Raw genomic sequence first — 18,725 nt, forward strand, 5'->3', positions numbered from 1 at the left:
CTGGCGTGACAGCCATCGTGCCGGCTCGCCTTACCTTCGCTTCTGGGGAGGAGGAGTTGCGAGGCCCGCTGGCAATCGCAGCTCCCGTAGGAAGTGAAGTTTCTTTCTGTTCCTGCCGCCTCCTAGACCAGAAGGGCAGGAATTAGCAAGCGTCTGTTTTTGTCCTCGCCAGCTGATCCGTGCCAGAAGGGCTGGTTGTAGGCTCCTCCTAAGAGTGCCCTACGCGGGGGCTGGCCAGCTCTCCATCTGGTGGAGACCAGGGCAGCTTCACTGGCGCAGTCACAGCGATGTCCAGACACGTCAGCTCTGTCTTTCGAACCCATGGAAATTGCTGAAGCGACCTCCTGCATTGCTCGCGATATCCCTTGGCCCGTTCCTCTGCATACAGGAGAGAGCGAGAGCTTCTGGCAGGGCGTGTTGGCACGTGCCCCTTGATGAGGGCTGGTAAGGAAGGCAGGAGGACACCCATTTCCATAAGTGCTCTTGAAAACGCGCACAGGCAAAGGGGGTTAAAGGTAATGAGGCCGCTGTACGTTTTAATTAGAAGGAAAGTTTCCCAAACCAGCTCATTTTTTCTTGCAGAAGAGTTCAGAGGGCTTCCAATACCATCGGAGGTGTGGGGAGCAGGCCTTACAGTGAGGGACTTCAATAGATTAGGATCATTAGCTTACCAAAGGCAAGGTGAAGAGGTGACTTGATTGCAATTTATAGGTGCTGAGGAAAAGATCTCTGATGTTAGAGGGCCCTTTAATGTAGCAGATGCAGGCATAAGACCCAGCGTCTGGAAGCCAAAGTTAAAAAAAATTCATATTGGGAACAAAAGGCACATTTTTAAGTGAAGGTAATTAGCTATTGCAACAGTTAGATGGTGGTGGTGCATTCATCACTGGCAAGCTTGAAATCCCAGTGGCCTGTCTTCCTGAGAGAAGCACTCCAGTTCAGCCAGCAATTAATCGGCTCCGTGGTGTCACTTCGGTAGCAGGAAAGCATTTCCTTCACTGCCGAAATGACTGGGGGGAAATTCTCTGCTCTGAGCTTTGCAGAGACTATTTGGCAGCTCAGAGGCATTTCTTTTGGGCTATAAAATATGTGAATAGTTGCAGCAAGCGCCTATTAGCTTCACACTCGGGAAGACCTGCACCAGCAACCTGATTCGAGGAGCTATGCTCATCCGTTCGGGGAGTCGGAGTCGAACCCTGCCGTAGGATCTGTGTCTGCTCAGCACGGTGTGAATTTTGAAAGCATCTAATGCAAGAAGCTGCTTGTGGTGGAGCTACGGGGGGAGCGCTATTTGCAGCAATCGCTGCGTGAACTTGTAAGGACAGGTTGGAGAGCAGCAAATTCTGTGCAGGGCGAGAAATGGGAGGCATCGGCAGAAGAAATGACCCGGCGCAAGTTGCAGAGGCGCTTGGTTTGAGAACGTCCTGCCTGTACCTCAGCCGTGGCCAGGTTTTGAGGATTGGGGGTAGATCCACTGCAATGGTGGAATTAGGGTTTGGTGCTGGGATGGTGCTACCTTCTTGAGGACCAGTTGCACTTTTTCCCTTTTGCCATTGCATTTATGCATGCCATGTCCATAGCCCTTGGAAATCCCAGGGCCTTCTGGTCAACCTCCTCCTTGCCTTGGCCAAGCTGTTTGGTTTATCTGACCAGGAAGGAGATGCTGGCCAGAGAAAACCCCAGTGCCTGTAGGGTCGTCGTCTTTTTCCTTTGTCGGTGCAGGATTTCACTGGACAACATCCTCTGGATGTCTCCGGGGAGCAGCAGGCCCTGCTCCGTGTCCTTCCTTGGCACCCTGGCTATTACCCTTTGCTCCTTTCCCTGCTTCATCGTGGGTTGTCCCAAGACATGACTTGCTAGCTGTTGAAGAGGGCTTATAGTTCCTAGAGGACCCCAGCCCCCTGTCTGCACAACAGGTAGGCTTGTGTTGAAGCAACCCTGAAATGGGAGCCCTTCCTCCTGGAGCAGACTGGTATTTCTTCCATGCTACAGCTGGGCCTGACCTGCCTTTCCAAGAGGTCAGGGCTTTGGGGGTTTACCTCTCTCTCGGCTCTCCAGGATGGGGGTGACCCTCTCGGAGGCTGGTCAGCTCGTGGCACGAAGCGTTCAGGGGTCGGCCTCCCAGCCTGGCACCGGGCTGAGGTCTGGGACGCCACGCGCAGCCCAGCGCGCCGCTTGGCCTTGGAACAGACGCGTACGTATTTTCTCCTCCTTCGGCCTCCAGTTGCATCCTCCGCCCGGAGTCGCTTTCATGCGAGCTTCCTGGAAGTACCCGCTTCCCAGTGCCGCCCGCCTCGTTGCTAGCTCGTTTGTGCAGCAGCCGATAATGCAGGTCGGGGAAGCAAAAAAGGGATCTTTTCATGGTCCGCATCACGCGGGCACGGAGAAGGTCGACTTGCAGCAGAGGCCACAGATCAGAAAATCCTCGGGGCGGGAGAGGTCGTTCCCGCCGCGCGTTTGGTGGGGAGAATTGGCGCAGTGTGACGCCCTGATGAAAGAGCCGAGGCGGTTTCGTTTCTCTTAACAAAAGCCCGGGCCTGTGTGATGGTGAAGGGCTCGGGAGGGCCCCGCGCAGCTCGCGAAAGCTTTGTGCCAAGTTCTGTCGGCTTAATCGCGTTTCAAAGCGCCCGAATTGGGAGCTGTGGCAATGCCATTGCCGCTGGAAGGACATGTGTGTGCAGGAGTGCACACCATTGCTACGGTAGCTTTTAACTGGGAGGGGGTGTGTGTGTGCGCGCGCGTGTGTGTGTACACCACTGCCATGGTGTTTTTAACTGGGTAGGTGTGTGTGTGTCTGTGCACAACTGCACATGCCTACCAAGTTGTCTTTCACTGGGAGGGGGTGGGGGTGCGTGTGTACTATTGCCATGGTATCTTTAACTGGGTTGGCATATGTGTGTGTGCACAGCCCTGCCATGTTGCCTTTAACTGGGAGGGGGTGGGTAGGTCTGTGTGTATGTGAGTGCGTGTGTGCACACTGCTACTATGTTGTCTTTAATTTGGGGGTGGGGGTGTACCATTGCTATGGTTAACTGAGTAGCTGTGTGTGTCTGTGCACACCCCTGCCAAGGTGTCTTTAACTGGAAAAGGATGGGTGGGTCAATATGGGGGGGGGGTGTGCACATGCACACTACTGCCATCATGTCTTTAACTGGGAGGGGATGGGTGTTGGGGGTTGCATGTATGCGTGCACATTTGCACACCACTGCTGTGGTGCCTTCAATTGGGAGGGGGTGGATGTGGGTGTGTGTGTGTGAATGCACTACTGCCATGGTGTCTGTAACTGGGAGGGCATGCATTTGCGTGTGCATGTTAACGCGTGCCATCCGTGCTGATTTAAAGACCCATTCCCTTTCCCGGCCCCCTAGCCCTAGCTTCTGTGACCTCCTCCCTTGCCTCCAGCCCTGTCCGTTGCCTCCACACCCCCACGTCCCTCTCTCTCTTTGGCTCGGTTTGCATAATGAGCAGTGCCCGTCGGTGTGCCGGGCTGGGAGGAGACCAGGTTTATGGAGCCTCATGAAATTAACAGCCCGGCACATGCCAACCCGCTCCTATGTGCTCTGCCGAGGAGGCTGAGAGGCTGCTGGAGCCTGTTGCCTGGTGCAGCATCCCCCCTTGAGCCATCCCTGTGCCCGTGGGATGCCAGGGGAGAGGAGAGCAAATGGGTTCGTTGTGTGTCTGAGGCTGCCCCGGCTGCAAGGGTGCTCCGGCGCGGGCGCTGCAGGATTGGAAGCAGAAGGTGCCGCCTTGCTGGCCTCCGTTCAAGGGCGATCCCAGACTGCCTGCACCTGGCCACCTATTTAGAAATAGCCCATGCGTCGTATTGGGGCCACAGCATGCGCCTCGCTGCAGGGAAGGGAGATGCGTGTCTTTGTCTGGCTGCAGCAGTGAGGGTGTTTTGAAGCGTCGGTTCGCGGGGGAAGGAGAAGCCAGGTCTCCCGAGCCAGCTGCCAGCAGGCTAATCCCAGCCTGTCCACCCTGACATCAGCCCGGCTTCGCAGCCTCTGGCGGGAGCTCCCCTGAGGGGTGATGGGATGTCCGAGCGTCCCAAACCACGGCCTGTGCCAGTGCTCCCTGGATTTCTGCTCGCCCACAGCTGTTCAGCCTAATTGAAACGAGCCCTTACTATGCCGAGTCCCTTCCTGCTGCGACTTTGCCATGTAAGCAGCAGCTGCGGATGCTCTGGGGTGGCGAGGGAGGGGAGCGATGGGTCCAGGGGATCGTGACTCCGTCAGCCAGGGCTCTGGCCAGCTCCGGTGCCCTGCACTTCTTTCGCACAGGGAGTTTTGGGGTACCAAATCCCAGGAGCAAAGGTCTGGGTGGCCGGTTCAGAGCGGGTTATGTCCAGGTGCTTTTTCCCCCCTCCTCTGGTCTATTTGGATCCACATCTGACTCTTCTCCTCTCTCTTCCCGCAGGGGGGCTGTGGGATCTGGAGGCGAAGCCCACCTGTCTGCAGGTGGGGACCGGGCCGGTGAGGGTCCTCCTGACCCTGGACGACACCCTGTGGGCCAGCTGTGCCAACCAAGTCACCGTGCTGGATGCTGCCAGCCTGAAGGCGCAGGTACTGCCGCTCGCTGCCTGTTCGGTGCCCCGAGCAATGCCCAGTGCTGCTCCAGAATAGGGATAGCCAGGAGCCCCTGGGGAGCAGCTGGGTGTGGGGAAGACCTTGCAGAGGAGGTTTTGCCCCTCTCCAGTCCTGCTCTGATGCCACTACACTGGGATGGCAAGCCTTGCTTCCTTCCCCTTCTCCTGGGGAGCTCGCGCAGCTCCCGGCATCCCTCGGGCAGCGGCTGTGTGCAGAGCGCTGCCGGGAGCTGGAGCAGCGCTGCATCCGGGGCGCGACGGGGTGTCAGGATGAGAGCCAGAGGCATCCAGGTCCGGCTTCCTAAGGAGCCTCTGCAAGGGGGGCGAACAGCCATCCCCGCCGGCGCTGGCAGGGATGGCTATAGAGATACTGGTCCCTTAGCGGGGGCTGTGAGCCCAGAGGGATGTTGAGAGGCGGGGGACTAGGCGAGTGTCAGGAAACGACTCGCAGGTGAGTGAAAACCTTTATCTGAGGAGCAGCTTGATCCTCTGCGTCCCCCGGCCGGCCCTGTCTCAGACACTGCTGCAGAGCTGCAGGGCTGAGTCTGGGGGCTAGCGCACGGCACAGGGCCGGACCCTGCAATCTCGCTCGCTCCGGCTCCGGCGCGACCGCCGGGGGAAAGGTGAGCATCCGGGACAGGCGCAGCCCCACCGTGCATGGTGCCATTGCCGCAGTGATGTCGGCCGGACATCCCTGCGGCTGCCTCAGCGGGCCCGCTCCCCCCTCGGCACCTAATGGCAGGAGTGGCGCCTGCCAGGCCTTTAACGCCGCGGGGCTTTTCTCGGTTGAGCGCGCTCCCGGCTCCTGCCGGCCTCCACCCCGGATCTCATTCTGCTGCTCGCGTGGAGCCGCGCGCCTGCCGCCCGGCCTCCCCGCGCGCCTGGTGGGCTGCTCTTCGATGGGGAACGGCTCTCGGCTGCAGGCGCAGGTGGGGAGGGGGCCGCGCTCGCTCTGAGGCTGTTCGTTAACTCGGCTTCCCCGCTCGGTCCCAGCGAGCTGCGTTTGCTGGGGGAACAGGGCAAGCAGGCCGGCCCCTTCTGCGTGCCGGGCTTGGTGTCGGATCCCCAGGGTCAAGGTGGGCTTGAGGTTTGTCCTGGCAGAGCCCGAGCCACGCTGGCACCCTGGCTACATGGGTGCTTGTGGGTTGTCTTCCAGCACCAGCCCTCTTTCTCTTTCTTTTTGCCCCAGGCTCGGCGGCGGGGTGGGACTCGGAGCTCACCCTCGTCTTGGGACTAGAGGGGGTTGGAGAGAAAGAGAAGCAGATACTTTTAGCAGAGGCCTTTATATGCTGTTACTGCTCCTGACTCTCGAGCAATTAATGAAAAAGATGCAGGTCCCCTGGAAGATGGTCCAGGTCCTCAGAGGGTTTGGGAAGAAGCAGGGGCACTGCCAGGAAAGCAGGGTAGCTGACGGGGTGAGGGGCACATGGCACAGCTCCGATGCACCGGAGCAGACTTGGGTGAGGGGGGCCAATGCACCGGAGCAGACTTGTCCCCTGGGTGAGGGGGGCATGGCACAGCTCCGATGCACCGGAGCAGACTTGCCCCCTGGGTGAGCGGAGCATGGCACAGCTCCAGGGCTGCATGGATGAACCCAGCACCCTTCGGTCTGGGGGGCAGCCCTTTTCTCCTTCCCTTCCACCATGCTCCCATGCATGCAGTCCTGACAAGGGAACGTGGGCCAATGCTCCCTGTTTGTGCAGGGGATGCAGACACTGAGATCCTACCTGCCCCACATGTGAGGGGCATTTAGGACCACCCTGGAGGCTTTGTCTTGGTCTTGGCGCTGGTGCTCTCAGCGATGGGATTCGGCCATCTGGTGCTTGGGGCTCCTGGGTGATGGGAGCTGCAGGTGCAGCAGGATGTGCAAAATGGGGTACGCGGCTGGGGGACGACCGTGCCAGCAAGGTGGTTTTGGCGGCCTCCGCCTCCCACGCCGGGAGGGGTCAGGCGCTCTCTGCAGGGGAGCCGGCTGACCTAGATCCCCGCGCCGGAAGAGCTGGGAGGCTGCAGCTCGTTAGTCGATCGGGTGATGGCACAGTCGTCCATCCACCCGGCGATGCGCTGGAATGTGTCGATACGGCGCCTCCCTGCCTCCGTGCATCCGAGTGCAGACTCCCTGCAGTCTCCCTCCCTCCACCTGCCTCAGTGGCAAAACCTTTCCTCCTGCAAAGAGCTTTGTTTTTCCCTCTTGTCCAGGCCTCTCTGATTGCAGAGGCCGAACCTGAGGCCCCGGGGGTCCAAGCAGTGCCCTCCAAAGCGCTTGCACGGCACAAGGTGCCTGTGCAGCCGTCTCCTTCGTGCGGGATCAGGGATGTCCGTTGAGGCTGGTGTCTCAGCGGTCTCTCCTGCCCAAGTGCGGGGGGGCTGGACCCGATGATCTGTAAGGTCCCTTCACATTTATGAAACCTGGTTTCTCTTTGTGCTTTGGGTACCCGCGCAGCTCTGGGATGGCCTGGAGGAAGGGCCAGAGTCGGTTTCTTTTTTGCCCACCCTCTGCCCCCATTAAAGAGCTCATTAATCGCCCCTTTGCAAACCCATTGGTGCTGCTGGAGCCAGGTAGATGTCCCTGGGGAAGCATCTTGTCCTGCAGACCCTTGGCATAATGACAGCGGGTGCTCCAGCGTGGGCCTGGGACTGGAAAACCAGGGGGGTGCAAGGCTTGCAGTGAGAGAGGCCTCTCCCTGCAGCCCATTCTGTAGTAACTTGTGAACTACTTGCATTTAGCCGGGGCCTGAGAGACAACCCAGGAGCCCCAGGCCCCCCTTCTAGTTCGGAAAAGGAAAGCATTTTGAAAGCCTGGGGTGCCGTGGTGGTGCAGTGCTGCAGTTGTACTCTGTGTGCGCGCACTGGAGAAACTGAGGCAGGGGAGGGCCAAGTGACTTGTGCAATGCTGCACCATAAGGCAGGAGTGGAGCCCAGTGCAGCCCATTCCTGCTTCCCCACTGGACCTTGCCGTCTGTCGACTGCTGCCACCTCCTCTCTCGATCTCCATCTGCAGCGGGATGGAGATCTGCAGCTAGGTCCCGCGGCGTGTCACTTGGCACGTGCCCATGGGGGCCAATGGGGCGGATCCCCAGCTGGTGGAAAAGAGCCTCTTGAAGGCTCAGATGAAGCATCGTCTATGCTTGCCTGGCAAGGGAAACACCACGACCATGGAGGTGGTCTTCCTAGTGGCTCCCGGGGAAGACCGCTCTCCGGGCACGGGGCTAGTACCTGCCAAGGTAATGCGTAATAAACCTCCCACTTAGCTGCTGCAGTGGGAAGATCTTGGCTTTCAGCCCACTGCATGGAAATGGGAGACTTCTCCCTGGCTTGCTCCGAGGGCCGTACGGCTGAGGGCGAGCAAAGCTCAGGGGCAGGTTTTGGAAACGCCCGCCGAAGGTTTTGGAAACCTCTGGAGCCCCAGATGGGGATGGAGGATGGTTGCCGGTAGTAGGGCCGCTTATGGGTCTGAACTCTTGCATTTGGAATTAGTTTTGTCTAATTTGGCCTGGAATACAAAAAAAATTAAATAATAATAATAAAAAAAAAAAAAAGAGCAGGGAGCTGATTTCCACCACCAGATGATTTAGCCCCTCATCGTGCCACTGTCAAAACATCCCTCCGCAACCCCCCGACTTTGAGCCCCCCGTGTCCTCCCCTCCACGGCAGGGCAAGCTGCAGCCTCCTCCCCTTGCTCCCATGACACAGATGGTTAAAAGGGATCGATGTAGCTGTTCGCCTGCATTTTACACCGTGCTGAAGAGTGCGAGGGAGTGGGGTGGCGGGGGAGACTGGCAAGCGGGGACCAGCGAGCTGGGTCGGGCGCTCGCGTCGGCAGCACGGCCTGGATTGAAACGTCGGGGCGAGGCGTGCGCGGGACGGGAGAGCCGGCCTCGTGCGTGCACAATCATATTTCCGTTCTGTGCAGCAGCCAGGTGAACTCTATGCATATTTAATACCGAGCCGGCTCCCGTCCCCTGGAACGGCGTGCCAGGCGGCCCCCCGGACGCGGCATCTTCCGCCCATGCTAATGACAGTCCGTGCGAGCACAAACATTACGCGCGCTCCATCTCGAGCCATTATCCCTCCCCGCGCCGGGCCGAGCGGTGGCGGGGCGGGAGAGCTATTTTCAGGGAAGGCAGAGAGTGACAGGGGGATACTTATGATGTGTAATTGCGTGGCATTTCTCAGCGTTCGGGCCGTGCTGTTTTGCATCAGGTGCTGCTCGCTGTCGCCGGTGAGGACTTGTTTTCCTGTAAGAGGAATGGCTTGGTTGTTTCGGAGTCTCTTCTGCCTGTTGCAATGTCCTCCCCCCGGCGCCGCGACATCTGCTTTCTTCCTCCTTTGCAGGGCCCATCGGTCCCTCACCTCTTTGTCTTCAAGTCCCTCGTCCCATTTTCTTCTAGCCACAGGCTCGCTGAACCGGTTCGGGTAGTTAGGAGAGTCTGCTTCTGTGCTGAGAGGGGACTAGGTCCCTTGCCGATGTGGCTTCCACAAGCTTTTCTGCAGTCGGTGCATGGGCGTATAGCCAGCAACCCTTTCTGAGGTTCTCCGCATTGCTCTGCCCACATTTGAGTTGAAGTAACTTTGACTTCTTACACATGTTGGTGAGCTGGGGTAAGCACCAGAGAGGATCCGGAGCCCAGTTCAGGCATGCCTGTCTCTCCATCAGGTCCCTCCTCCGTGGGACTGGCATGCTGGATACACCCAAATTCTCCTCCTGGAAGGAGGAGAGGGTCCACCCATTTGCTGGGGCATTTGGGGATGAGGAGCTGACGGAGGAGACTGGCCGGAGAGCTTCAGGGCCAGACTGGCAGCATAGAGAGAGGTGGAAGAAAAGAGATTGCACGGCAGCACCGAGGCTTTGAGGCCTCCGACAGGGCAGAGGCTAACATGCCTTCCACCATCCTCTTCTAATAGCTGATCCCCAGCACTAGCAATTACTGCCTGACGATGCTTGCCTAGCTCTTGGGCATCTGCCCTTTGACTGTGGAAGCTAGCAACGCCTATTGCTACCCATAACGAGATGGGAGCAAAGGCAAAACATCTTCCAGTGGCTTGCCATAAATAGGGATTGCTGAATCGTCCTTTTTTTTTTTTCTTTTTACCCTCTCTCCCACCCTTAATTTTCACATTTAGTGCCCAAACTTAGTTTGCATGTATTAGCTGTCGTAAATCTATCATAACAACAGTGCTGGGGATGAATAATGCATCGCGGGGCTGTATTAGTTTTCTGTCTCGTATCTTATTTATGACACGAGCCAGTTGGGAATTTTTTGCAAAAAGAGAGTGAGGGGAAAAAAAAGTGTCTCGGTGTGGGGTATCCTGGGTAATGCAATGCAAATTAGCACGCGGGCTGGGAGATTGACTATGGGAGGAGGTCCCCCCCCCCCTCCAACAAGGCTGACAAGCTGCCAGAAGGGCAGGTTTTCCACCTTCCCATTCCCAGAGTGTGAAAGACTGGTCGGGGGGAAGTCGCGTTTCTCCACCAAGTCCCCTTCTCACCGCAGATTGGATTCTGATGGGAACATTAGGAGCGTCTATGGGGCAAGCTGTTTGCTAGCTGATCTGTTCGCCTCCTGTCGAGGGCCCAGATCCAGCTGGGAGCTGAAGCCCATGCTTAACTTGAAGCATGCGAGCACTCCTGTTGACCTCGTGGGGTATGCTCGCATGCTTGAAGTTAACTGCGAGCTTATGGATGCAGCCTCTGTTCTGCTCTCTTTAGACTTGGCCTTGATTCCTAATGCCATTGTCAGAGGCATCTGTGTCTCCCTTGGACCAAAAACCACAGGGCATCAGTGCTGTGGCTGGCAACTGGTCCTTTAGCTCAAGCGTGTGCTTTCCAGTCTGGTCCCCCCAGGTTCAGGCCCTGCAGACCACCCAGCCAGGGGCATTGTTATCTGCGGAGGTAAAGCAGGAGCTGGTATAATGCTAGTTTCCTGCTGTCTCTGTATGTGCATCGAGGCTCAGGGGTTCAGAGCTGGGAGGCCTGTGAAAGCTGCTAGAGGAGCCAGTTTCCTCCTAGAGGCTATTTCTGCTTATCCGCCTGTTAGCAGAGCGGCTGAGCATCTTTTACTCTCGGGCTGCTTGGGAAAGGGAGGCCGCGGCCACTATTCCTGCAGCACAGATGGTGAACAGGAGGCTAAGTGACTTGCCCAAGCTCATGCAGGAAAACACTTGCAAGGCAGGGAATCGAGCCTGAGGCTCCTGATTCCCATACTCGTGCCCTAATTACTGAATGAAATGACAGCCGGGCTCGGAGACGGGCGAGGAGAGCAACAAAGAGGGGCCTTGAGGGTGCCTGGTAGCATGATGGCTTAAGAACAGAGATAACTAAGGACCGCTAGGCATCCGTCAAAGGTCGGGTGTCCCTTGTAAGATGCTTCTGTGCCCGCTGCTGGGCATTACCTGGGCAAGGCTGGATGTTTTGTGCGACCCCACTAAAGAGATGCGTCCTCAAGATGGCCTCGAAGACGTGGCGCACGTGACAAAGCAGCTCAGGTTTCCCCGGTTTCGAGAAGCAGTTCGATCCGTGCTGTCTGTGCAGCACCGTGCGCAAGGGCAGGGAGGGAGGGCGAGTTTGGAGGAGGCCGCCGACAGCCTGATTCTCAGAGGCAGAGCACCTGGCCGTCGGGTACCCACCATCCCCGGCATGCTGGCCATGTACCTCTTCTTTAATTTCCCTGTCTAGAACCACGGATGGCGCCGTGTCCACCTTCCCCCCGCCGCAGGGCAGCATTAGCATTAATTAACGCTGCCGCCGTTCCTTCGGAGATGTAAAGCGCTATGTAAGCACTGAGCATTAACACCCACCTCCTCCCTGTATCGGTCGGAACAGTCACTAAACCATATTATTACTTCCCTTATGACTAACATGAGCCAACAGAAGTATAATAGCAGCTCTGCAAACACCCCCTCTGGTTATGGTATAAATAGAATTTGATGGAGGGCTGTGTAATAGGCTCTTGTATTTTCATGAATGGGTCCAAGTGTTGGATAATAAACCAGAGGAGAAATAATCCTGCCTTATCTGGGAGCAGGGAGAAGGTAACCTAATAAAGTCTTCCTCCTGCTCTAGGCATGCGCTTCACCAAGGATCCTGCCCAGTGCAGCCTTGGCTTTGCCCTGTCACTTGAGCTGCCCACCCTCCAGGAAAGCCGGGGTCTCTGGGACTTTATTAGGTTATCTTCTCCCTGCTCCTAGATAAAGGCAAGATTATTTCCCCTCTGTTTTATTATTATTCAACACTTGGTCCCCTTCTTGTTTGGCACGCTGCTAGAGTAGCAGCACAGTCAGGAGCTGAGTTGGGGACCCAGGGTGTTTGGTGCGTTGCCTGCATGCACGTTGGCACCTGCCTGGTCTTGCAGCCTAACTGGGGAAGGGAAGCCTACCCCGCTACTTTGTCCCTCCTCTGACACTGTTTTCCTTTGTGACCTTAGCCAAGTCACTCCCACTTCTCAAAGGCAAACTGAGGCCCAGAGGTGTGGGAGTGACTTGGCTAAGGCCACACAGGAAAACAGTGTCAGAGGAAGGAAGTGAACCCAGATCTTTTGTGTCCCACACTGGTGACAACCACAGAATCATTTGCCCTCCTTCACCCGTAGCCCACCCATTGCCACACCAGCTTGGGCCAGTAACCCTCTGTCTTTCTGGTTGTGCTGTGCGCTTCCTTAGCCATTCAACCGTGCCTCAGTTTCTCCATGGGGAAAAAGAGGGCAGTGCCCAGTGCATGGTGGGTGCAATAGCAGTGGGTTTTGGATCCCATTGGCACGGAGGAGTGAGCTGAGCCAGCACTCGGGGTTTTGTATCCTCCAGCCTTGGTTTGGGACCCAGCAAATCCTACCTCTGGACAGGCTTGGAGCCCCCTTGCCTCTGGTCAATGCCGGTGCGAGTTTGATAAACGTAGGAAGGGTGAAGAGTGGAGGAGAGCGAGCGAGCGTGCTCCGTCGGCGTGCGAGTCTGGAGGCGAGCTGAGCTCCTCTTGCTGCTGTCTGGTGGGACACAATCGAGTTGCTGCCCAGCAGCATCCTGCCTAATAATCAGTGTCCTCAAACCAGCCCTGGCGAGAGGCTCGTGGCTCCTGAGCGCCAGAGGCTTGTTCTAGCCACTCTCCCAGATCTGATGTCTCCGGTATCCGGGTCGGGTGGGGCGGGCTTACGAGGCTGGCCCGGGACTCCAGAAACGGGGCATTATTCCCCCGCTGTGGGGCACATCGGGCTGTCTCGCTGGGCCTCCATTCCTCATCTTTCACAAAGTGCTGGGTGATCCTTGCTTTTTCTGCCAGGCCTCTGCACTGCACAGCTTTGCAGGTGCTAGCACTTGACGGCGTGGGCTTGTTCCCTAGGAAAGCTCATGCCTCTCGGACCTAGCTGGTCTCTAAGGTGCCTCCCTACTGTCTGTCTTACTAGCTACCAGAACAGCTCCAGGCCAGGAGAGCCTGGATCCCCACTGGTACACCTGGAGTACCAATAAGGACCATGACCAAGGTGCTCAAATTCCTATAGAAGGAGGCATATGCAACAGCCACCACAGCTGGCCTCTCCTTTGGAGACCATGATACGTCCTGGCACCTCCTTTCTACGGGTAGCTGGAGGTGGACTTGCCACTGACTCGTCCCGGTATCAGGCGAGTCAGACTCCACCATGATGCCTAGTGGGCAGAGGCATGTGAAGCAACAATCCCACTTGCCTTCCCGTGGGTGACCGCCCCCACAGCAAGCAGGCCGGGGCAGGTATTTAATGCTGAAGCAAATGAAGAGCACGTGTTGCCCGTGACGGAGGCTTTAGGAAGCTCAGCAGGTTTTCTCCAGGTGTCAGCACGGGGGAGAAGAGACGAGCCGCTACATTGACTCCCATAATTGGACGGAAGAAGAAAGAAATTAAATGGAACTAATGAGGAGAATATCAATCGCTGCTCGTTGTTTTCTGTAATAAGAGCGGGTTCAGCTTAATGCAAAAAAAAAAAAGCCACATTCGAAAATACATAAATGGAGTCGAGGCAAAGTTTGTGGATTTATGGCTGCAAGGGGAAAATTTCTCTGAGTCTTAACCGTTACACTTAGCACTTTGCAGGCCGCAGGTGCTCTTCAGAGCACGGACTGAGCCTCAGCTGGGGCTTCGTGCAACTTTTGCAACTTGCAGATAAAAATTATCTGCATTTATAGTTGGAGCTTGAAGCTGCCACCCTGGTCGGGGCTGTCGTGTGGGACTCCATACTGGGAGACCCTACCCCTGCAAGGCTTGTCAGCAAAAGACGTCTGAGATGCAAAGAAAGGGCTAGCTCCATTTTACAGATGGGGACATGGAGGCCCAAACCTTTCCCAATGCTCCTCAGTGACTTGAGTCATTCCCATAAGGAATGAAAGCCATTAGGAGGCCTAATGTACGTTGTGGGGTATGTTGTTGTGGGGTTTAGGCTCCTAAATCATGAAGGCCATTTTTTTTTCCAACTTGCCCAACACCATATGGAGAATCTGCGACAGAGCTGGGGATTGGACCCGTTCTCCCGAGTCCCTCCCGAGCCAGGTGCCTCGGCTTGGAGACCGTTCTTCTCATTCGGGCAGGCCAAATCCAGGGTCCCATTAAATTCAATAGGAAAAGCTCTCCTGGACTTAAGTCTTTGCACTGGGCCCTGGGGTTCCCAGCAGACTCCTTAGAGCGGATGGCATGTTGGAATGCTCCTAACCTGACTCCGATGCCTCATCAATACTAATATGACTTTTTATGCCCTGCCTGCTGCTCCAGGGATTTATAGGAACTCTATTTTATATAGACATTTCTAGGTACATAAATACTGCGCTGCTGTAGGTAAGGTTGTGTCAGCGTTTCCAATATAATATTCAGGATTTTATAACTTGGCCCATAAAATTTTGCTCCGAGCCGGGGCTCTGTGCACCGGCTCTTGGCCGGGGAACTGGTTTTATTGCTAAATGGGGGCAGGGGCATAAATCAGCCTGTTTTGCTGCTTTTATCCATATTGCTGACACATGCAGGGGCAGGGAGGGAACTCCAGTGCTTTGGACACTGGAGACCTAGGGGCGAGCCCTGGCTTTGTCACAGACTGCTTGTATGTCCTTGGGCAGATCACTTAGTTTCTCAGTGATGTAGCCCTGTCGGTCATACGCGGATAATAGACTCTTTCCCACCTCCTAGGAGTGTTTTATAAGGATAAATACAGTGCAGACTGCAAGGGGGGCAGGGGCTGTAGAAGTATCCGAGATGAGAGGCAATCAGGGTAGGGAAGCTGTGCCATTAGAGCCGCTCCCCTGGAACCGGTGGAGCTGGTTGTAATGGGGTACATCAGGGCAGATGAGTACCCAGCTCTTTGGGTTTTCTTTGCATCCGAATCAAGGCACTGGAGTGGGGAGAGCAAGCTGTTCAGCCCTGCCTAGGTGACGTTTAGTGGTGGCAGCAGACGGCCCTTTGGGGAGAAACCCTTGCGATGCCCAAGACCCAAAGGCTGAGTCTGAAGGCACGGAGAAGGAGCCCACCTGACGTGTTGAAAGGGTTAAGTCAAAGCAACATTGAGACTCCCCATGGCAGCTCCTGTGATTTTTTTTTTTGGGGGGGAGTCCTCTTCCCTCTGTTGATTATCGTGTTGTTGTCCCCCGGGCGCCAACCGAGCGCTCCCTCTCTTATTGTGAAGTCTCCGGGAGAAATTAATTAGTTCCTTCCGTGGGGCTGCTTTTGAATGCCTCGGATGCGATGCGGCCGCGATGTAGCGCATTGTGTCGGATGCTGATTGTCATCGGGGCCTAATAATGCCGTGGGAATGATTTATCGGCTGGGGAGTCTGCACAGGAGGGAGCTGGCTCGGTGAGATCCTCGGAGAGATTAGTGGTGGCAGCGAGGATGGGGTAGGGTAGTATCCGAGCCGGGCAGTCTCGTGGTGTAAATGCTTGTCTTGCCTAGAGAGCCCCAGGGGAGGGGTGGGAGCCTCGTCGTACCGTGTGGTGCATCTGCACAGGGAGAGGAGCATTTTGGCCCCGAGCTGCGTCCACCCGGAATAAAAGATGGGACGTGGTAGTCGCTACAAGCACCAGACCCGGCTCCCAACGGCACTGGGACACTGGCTTCTGCCGAGTGCTATGAGGTCGTCATGCGAGCAGGGCAGGGGATCTCCTTCCAGGCGACACCTGGGATATTTGTACACCTTGCTTAGCTTTGATGGGTCATTCAGTGTCATATAAGCTAGGATGCTTAGAGAGGTTTTTGGAAGGCATCGGTGCAACGTCACGGCACACAGCGGTGGTGTTGAGCAAACTTTGAAGAGCGCTGCCCACAGCTGGGGACTCCCTTGGGTCTCCGTTCTTTGAATTGAAAAGGGAAGAAAACCAAAACAATCCCCTTTCTGTTCCAAAAATGTCAAAACAGTGAAACAATACCAAAACACTTCCTTTTTGTAATAATTTGCTCAATTCCACACTTTTTTTCAGAACTTCAGGATTTCAAAATCCAGAACCTATTCAGCAAAAACAATCCTCTAACCAGCTCCATGTACAAAATCACCCACACCTCCAAAGAAACTGCGCTGGGCAAAAGCCTTTGCCTGCTGCTTTTCATGCCAGCCTTGGAAACTGTTTTTTTGTGGGGGAAGTCCAATCAGAAAAAGTCCCATTTTTAATGATGTGGACACTGACACTCCGAGCGGCAAAGTGACATGACCGAGGTCTCTCGGGGGAGTCGGTGGCAGAGCTGGCAGCGGGCCCCAGTCTGGATGGTGCCCCTGGGCTCTCTCCCTAGGAGAGGAGCTGGTGGCTGAGCTGAACGATGCAGCAGCAGCTGCCGGGGATTTTCTGCAGGCTGGACTGCGAGCTCCGTTCCTGCGTTACTGTGGTCCTGCCTCTTTGCCAGCCCTTTCTTCAGTCAGCAGCTCTCGCAAAGCCTTTCTGTTTGGGGAATAAAGATTTAACCAGCACAGCAGCTCAGCTAAGAGCCAGAGCGTTGGAGAGCTGTCGGAGGGAGGGATGGAGGGAGAGGGGTGGCTGCCCTAGACTGCAGGGAAGAGGTGGGTGCCTGTAATGCGATTAAAAGGCAGAAAATGATACTTGCATTTAAATGGAAAGTAGCAATTGGCCAAAAATGAATTAAATTCCTCATAAGCCTGAGGATCTGAGTGAGGGGGATCAGTGTCCGCTCAGGGGTGGCTCTGTGCCCCAGCTCCGAGGAAACTAGCACGCTGCACCGGAGTTAGGGATGTCCTGGGCTGTGAAGAGGTGGGGACAGTAGATTTGCTCCTGTTGCATCTGCTGGTCATAGATGCTCTCCCTCGTGCTGCTTACAGCAGTTTCTGGCATCCTTTTTAGTCCTTTATGCTTCTGAGACGCCCTCATTCAGGCGACCCCCCTACAAGCTGACTCTGGCAGGACTGCTTGGCAGAATTAAAGGCTGCAGAGCCCTTCGTGTGTGCTGCTCCCCAGAGCTGGCTGCATTTTAGCGCTGCCCATCGTTCCCAGAGCCACGGGCTGCTCCGGCTTTGTTACAGTGAGAGCACCGGCCGCGCGAGCCGCACAACCTTTCAGCCTTGCTCCACGCACGCGCCTTCCGCCTGTCCTTGATTAACATCTCAGCACAGCTTTTCCCCTCTCTTGCGGGCTTCCAAAGATCGATATGTCACTGCCGGCTTCATGTAGCTTCTCCTTTTCTTTTTTTTTCTTAAACTGGCCTCCTTCACGTCCCTTTGCGCGAGAGCTGTAATTCAGCGAAAGGTCAGCCCTAAAAGTCTGCCGCCTCCTGGTTAGCAGAACACCCCGAGGCCTGGAGGTGGTGATACAGAAATGGTTGAACGTGACATTTGGACAGGGGGAGGGAATATCTGCAGCCTGGTAACCCGTTCCTCTTTATTTGGAGAGAGTAAGTGAGTTGGGAGGCTTGGAAGTGGCTGGGAAGTGAAGCAGGCCGGGGTTAAGCAATAGCATCGTACGCCGCTGAGCTGTGGTGGATCAGCAAAGAGGGGCGCTGCTCTCTGCTCCCAGCTGGGTATCTGCAGCTGTGCCAGTGCCCCTCCGCTCCCACTGCTGCCCCCTCGTCCAAGCCTGGCTCTGCCATTCCCCACAGTCCTGCCCTGCTCCAGCCTCGCTCCTCCCGTTCGAGTCCGGGCGCCTGTCGGGAGCTGCTAATTGCTCCGATACAAGTCTGCACCATGTGTTGGCCGCTTTCAATGCAGGCGTCCGTGGGGGACCAGGCTCAAAGCCGGCTGCGTTGGGATGGATGTATGACCAAGCATTTCTTTTTATCTGGGGGTGAGGAGAGGAAGGTGCTTTTAACAGAAAAATCCCTGCCTCTTCTTTCCCCGTTTTCCCCCCTTAAAATACGAGGTGGCGATGATGCGTCTGAGTTCAGAGCCGTTCTGGCTTTCTTGGCCACTTGTTACTCAAAAGCTGCGTGGCGACAAATGCAAGGACTGCCGGAGGGTGGATGGTCCAGCTATCCCAGTATCCTGCCTCCATCAGCAGCGTGCAGAAGAGGCTTTTGAGGCAGAGCATCAGGAGCAGGGTAGAGCGATCCATCCGTTGCCATGCTCTCCCAGAGCCCACAAGGAGATCACGTCCCTGCCTGCTGCCCCCGATGGACCCATCCTGCAGCAATTTGGCTAAATCCTCTTTGAACTAGATTAGGTTAATGAGCTCTGCAATAATATCCTGTGGCAGTGAGATCCACGTGTTAACATGGGAGTTTTTTAGGTGAGCTTGAATACCAAAAACTCTGTGTTAAAACTCATTGTGGAAAACTCTGGAACAAATGTGGCTTTATTCCACCAGGGTAAAACTTCCAGCAGCATCTATTTTGACAAGCGACTTCGGTGCTAAAGAGACTGTGTCTGAAATGCCAAACTGACTGCTAAAGATGGGAGCCCAGGAGGCCTGACTCCAAGGGTGCTGCAGAGCAAAACTCTCCCTTGGTGACTTCCTGAGCTGTAAATCGAAGTGGAGATTTTTGCCTTTTTTGATGGTTGTTGAAAGATATCTTGCGAAATGCAAAGCACTTGGCAGGCCTTGGAGGAGCCCCCATGGCCACGGGGAAAATCGGTCCTGGCCCTTCCAGGGCCGTGCTGGTGCCAGGTTAGCAGGAAAGACAGCCGAGCGAGGGACTGAGCACATGCAGGCTGCGTTGCAGAAGGTAAGTGGAGTGAGATGAGGAGGCTGAAGGGATTGCGT

The 18,725-nt window shown here is 56.0% G+C and overlaps 1 protein-coding gene across 1 annotated transcript in view; it reads left to right on the plus strand.

Annotated features, from left to right (window-relative positions):
* The window catches only part of ARHGEF10L (Rho guanine nucleotide exchange factor 10 like), a 120,372-nt gene that overhangs the window by 89,550 nt on the left and 12,097 nt on the right, over window positions 1-18,725 (plus strand). Inside the window, exon 26 of the mRNA XM_090024664.1 lies at window positions 4,417-4,562. Within this exon, the coding sequence (XP_089880790.1) occupies window positions 4,417-4,562 (146 nt within the window). The remainder of the gene's footprint in view (window positions 1-4,416; window positions 4,563-18,725) is intronic.

This window comes from Crocodylus siamensis, chromosome 12 (assembly GCF_052110815.1).
Source record: "Crocodylus siamensis isolate JL-2025a chromosome 12, ASM5211081v1, whole genome shotgun sequence".
NCBI classification, from domain to species: domain Eukaryota; kingdom Metazoa; phylum Chordata; order Crocodylia; family Crocodylidae; genus Crocodylus; species Crocodylus siamensis.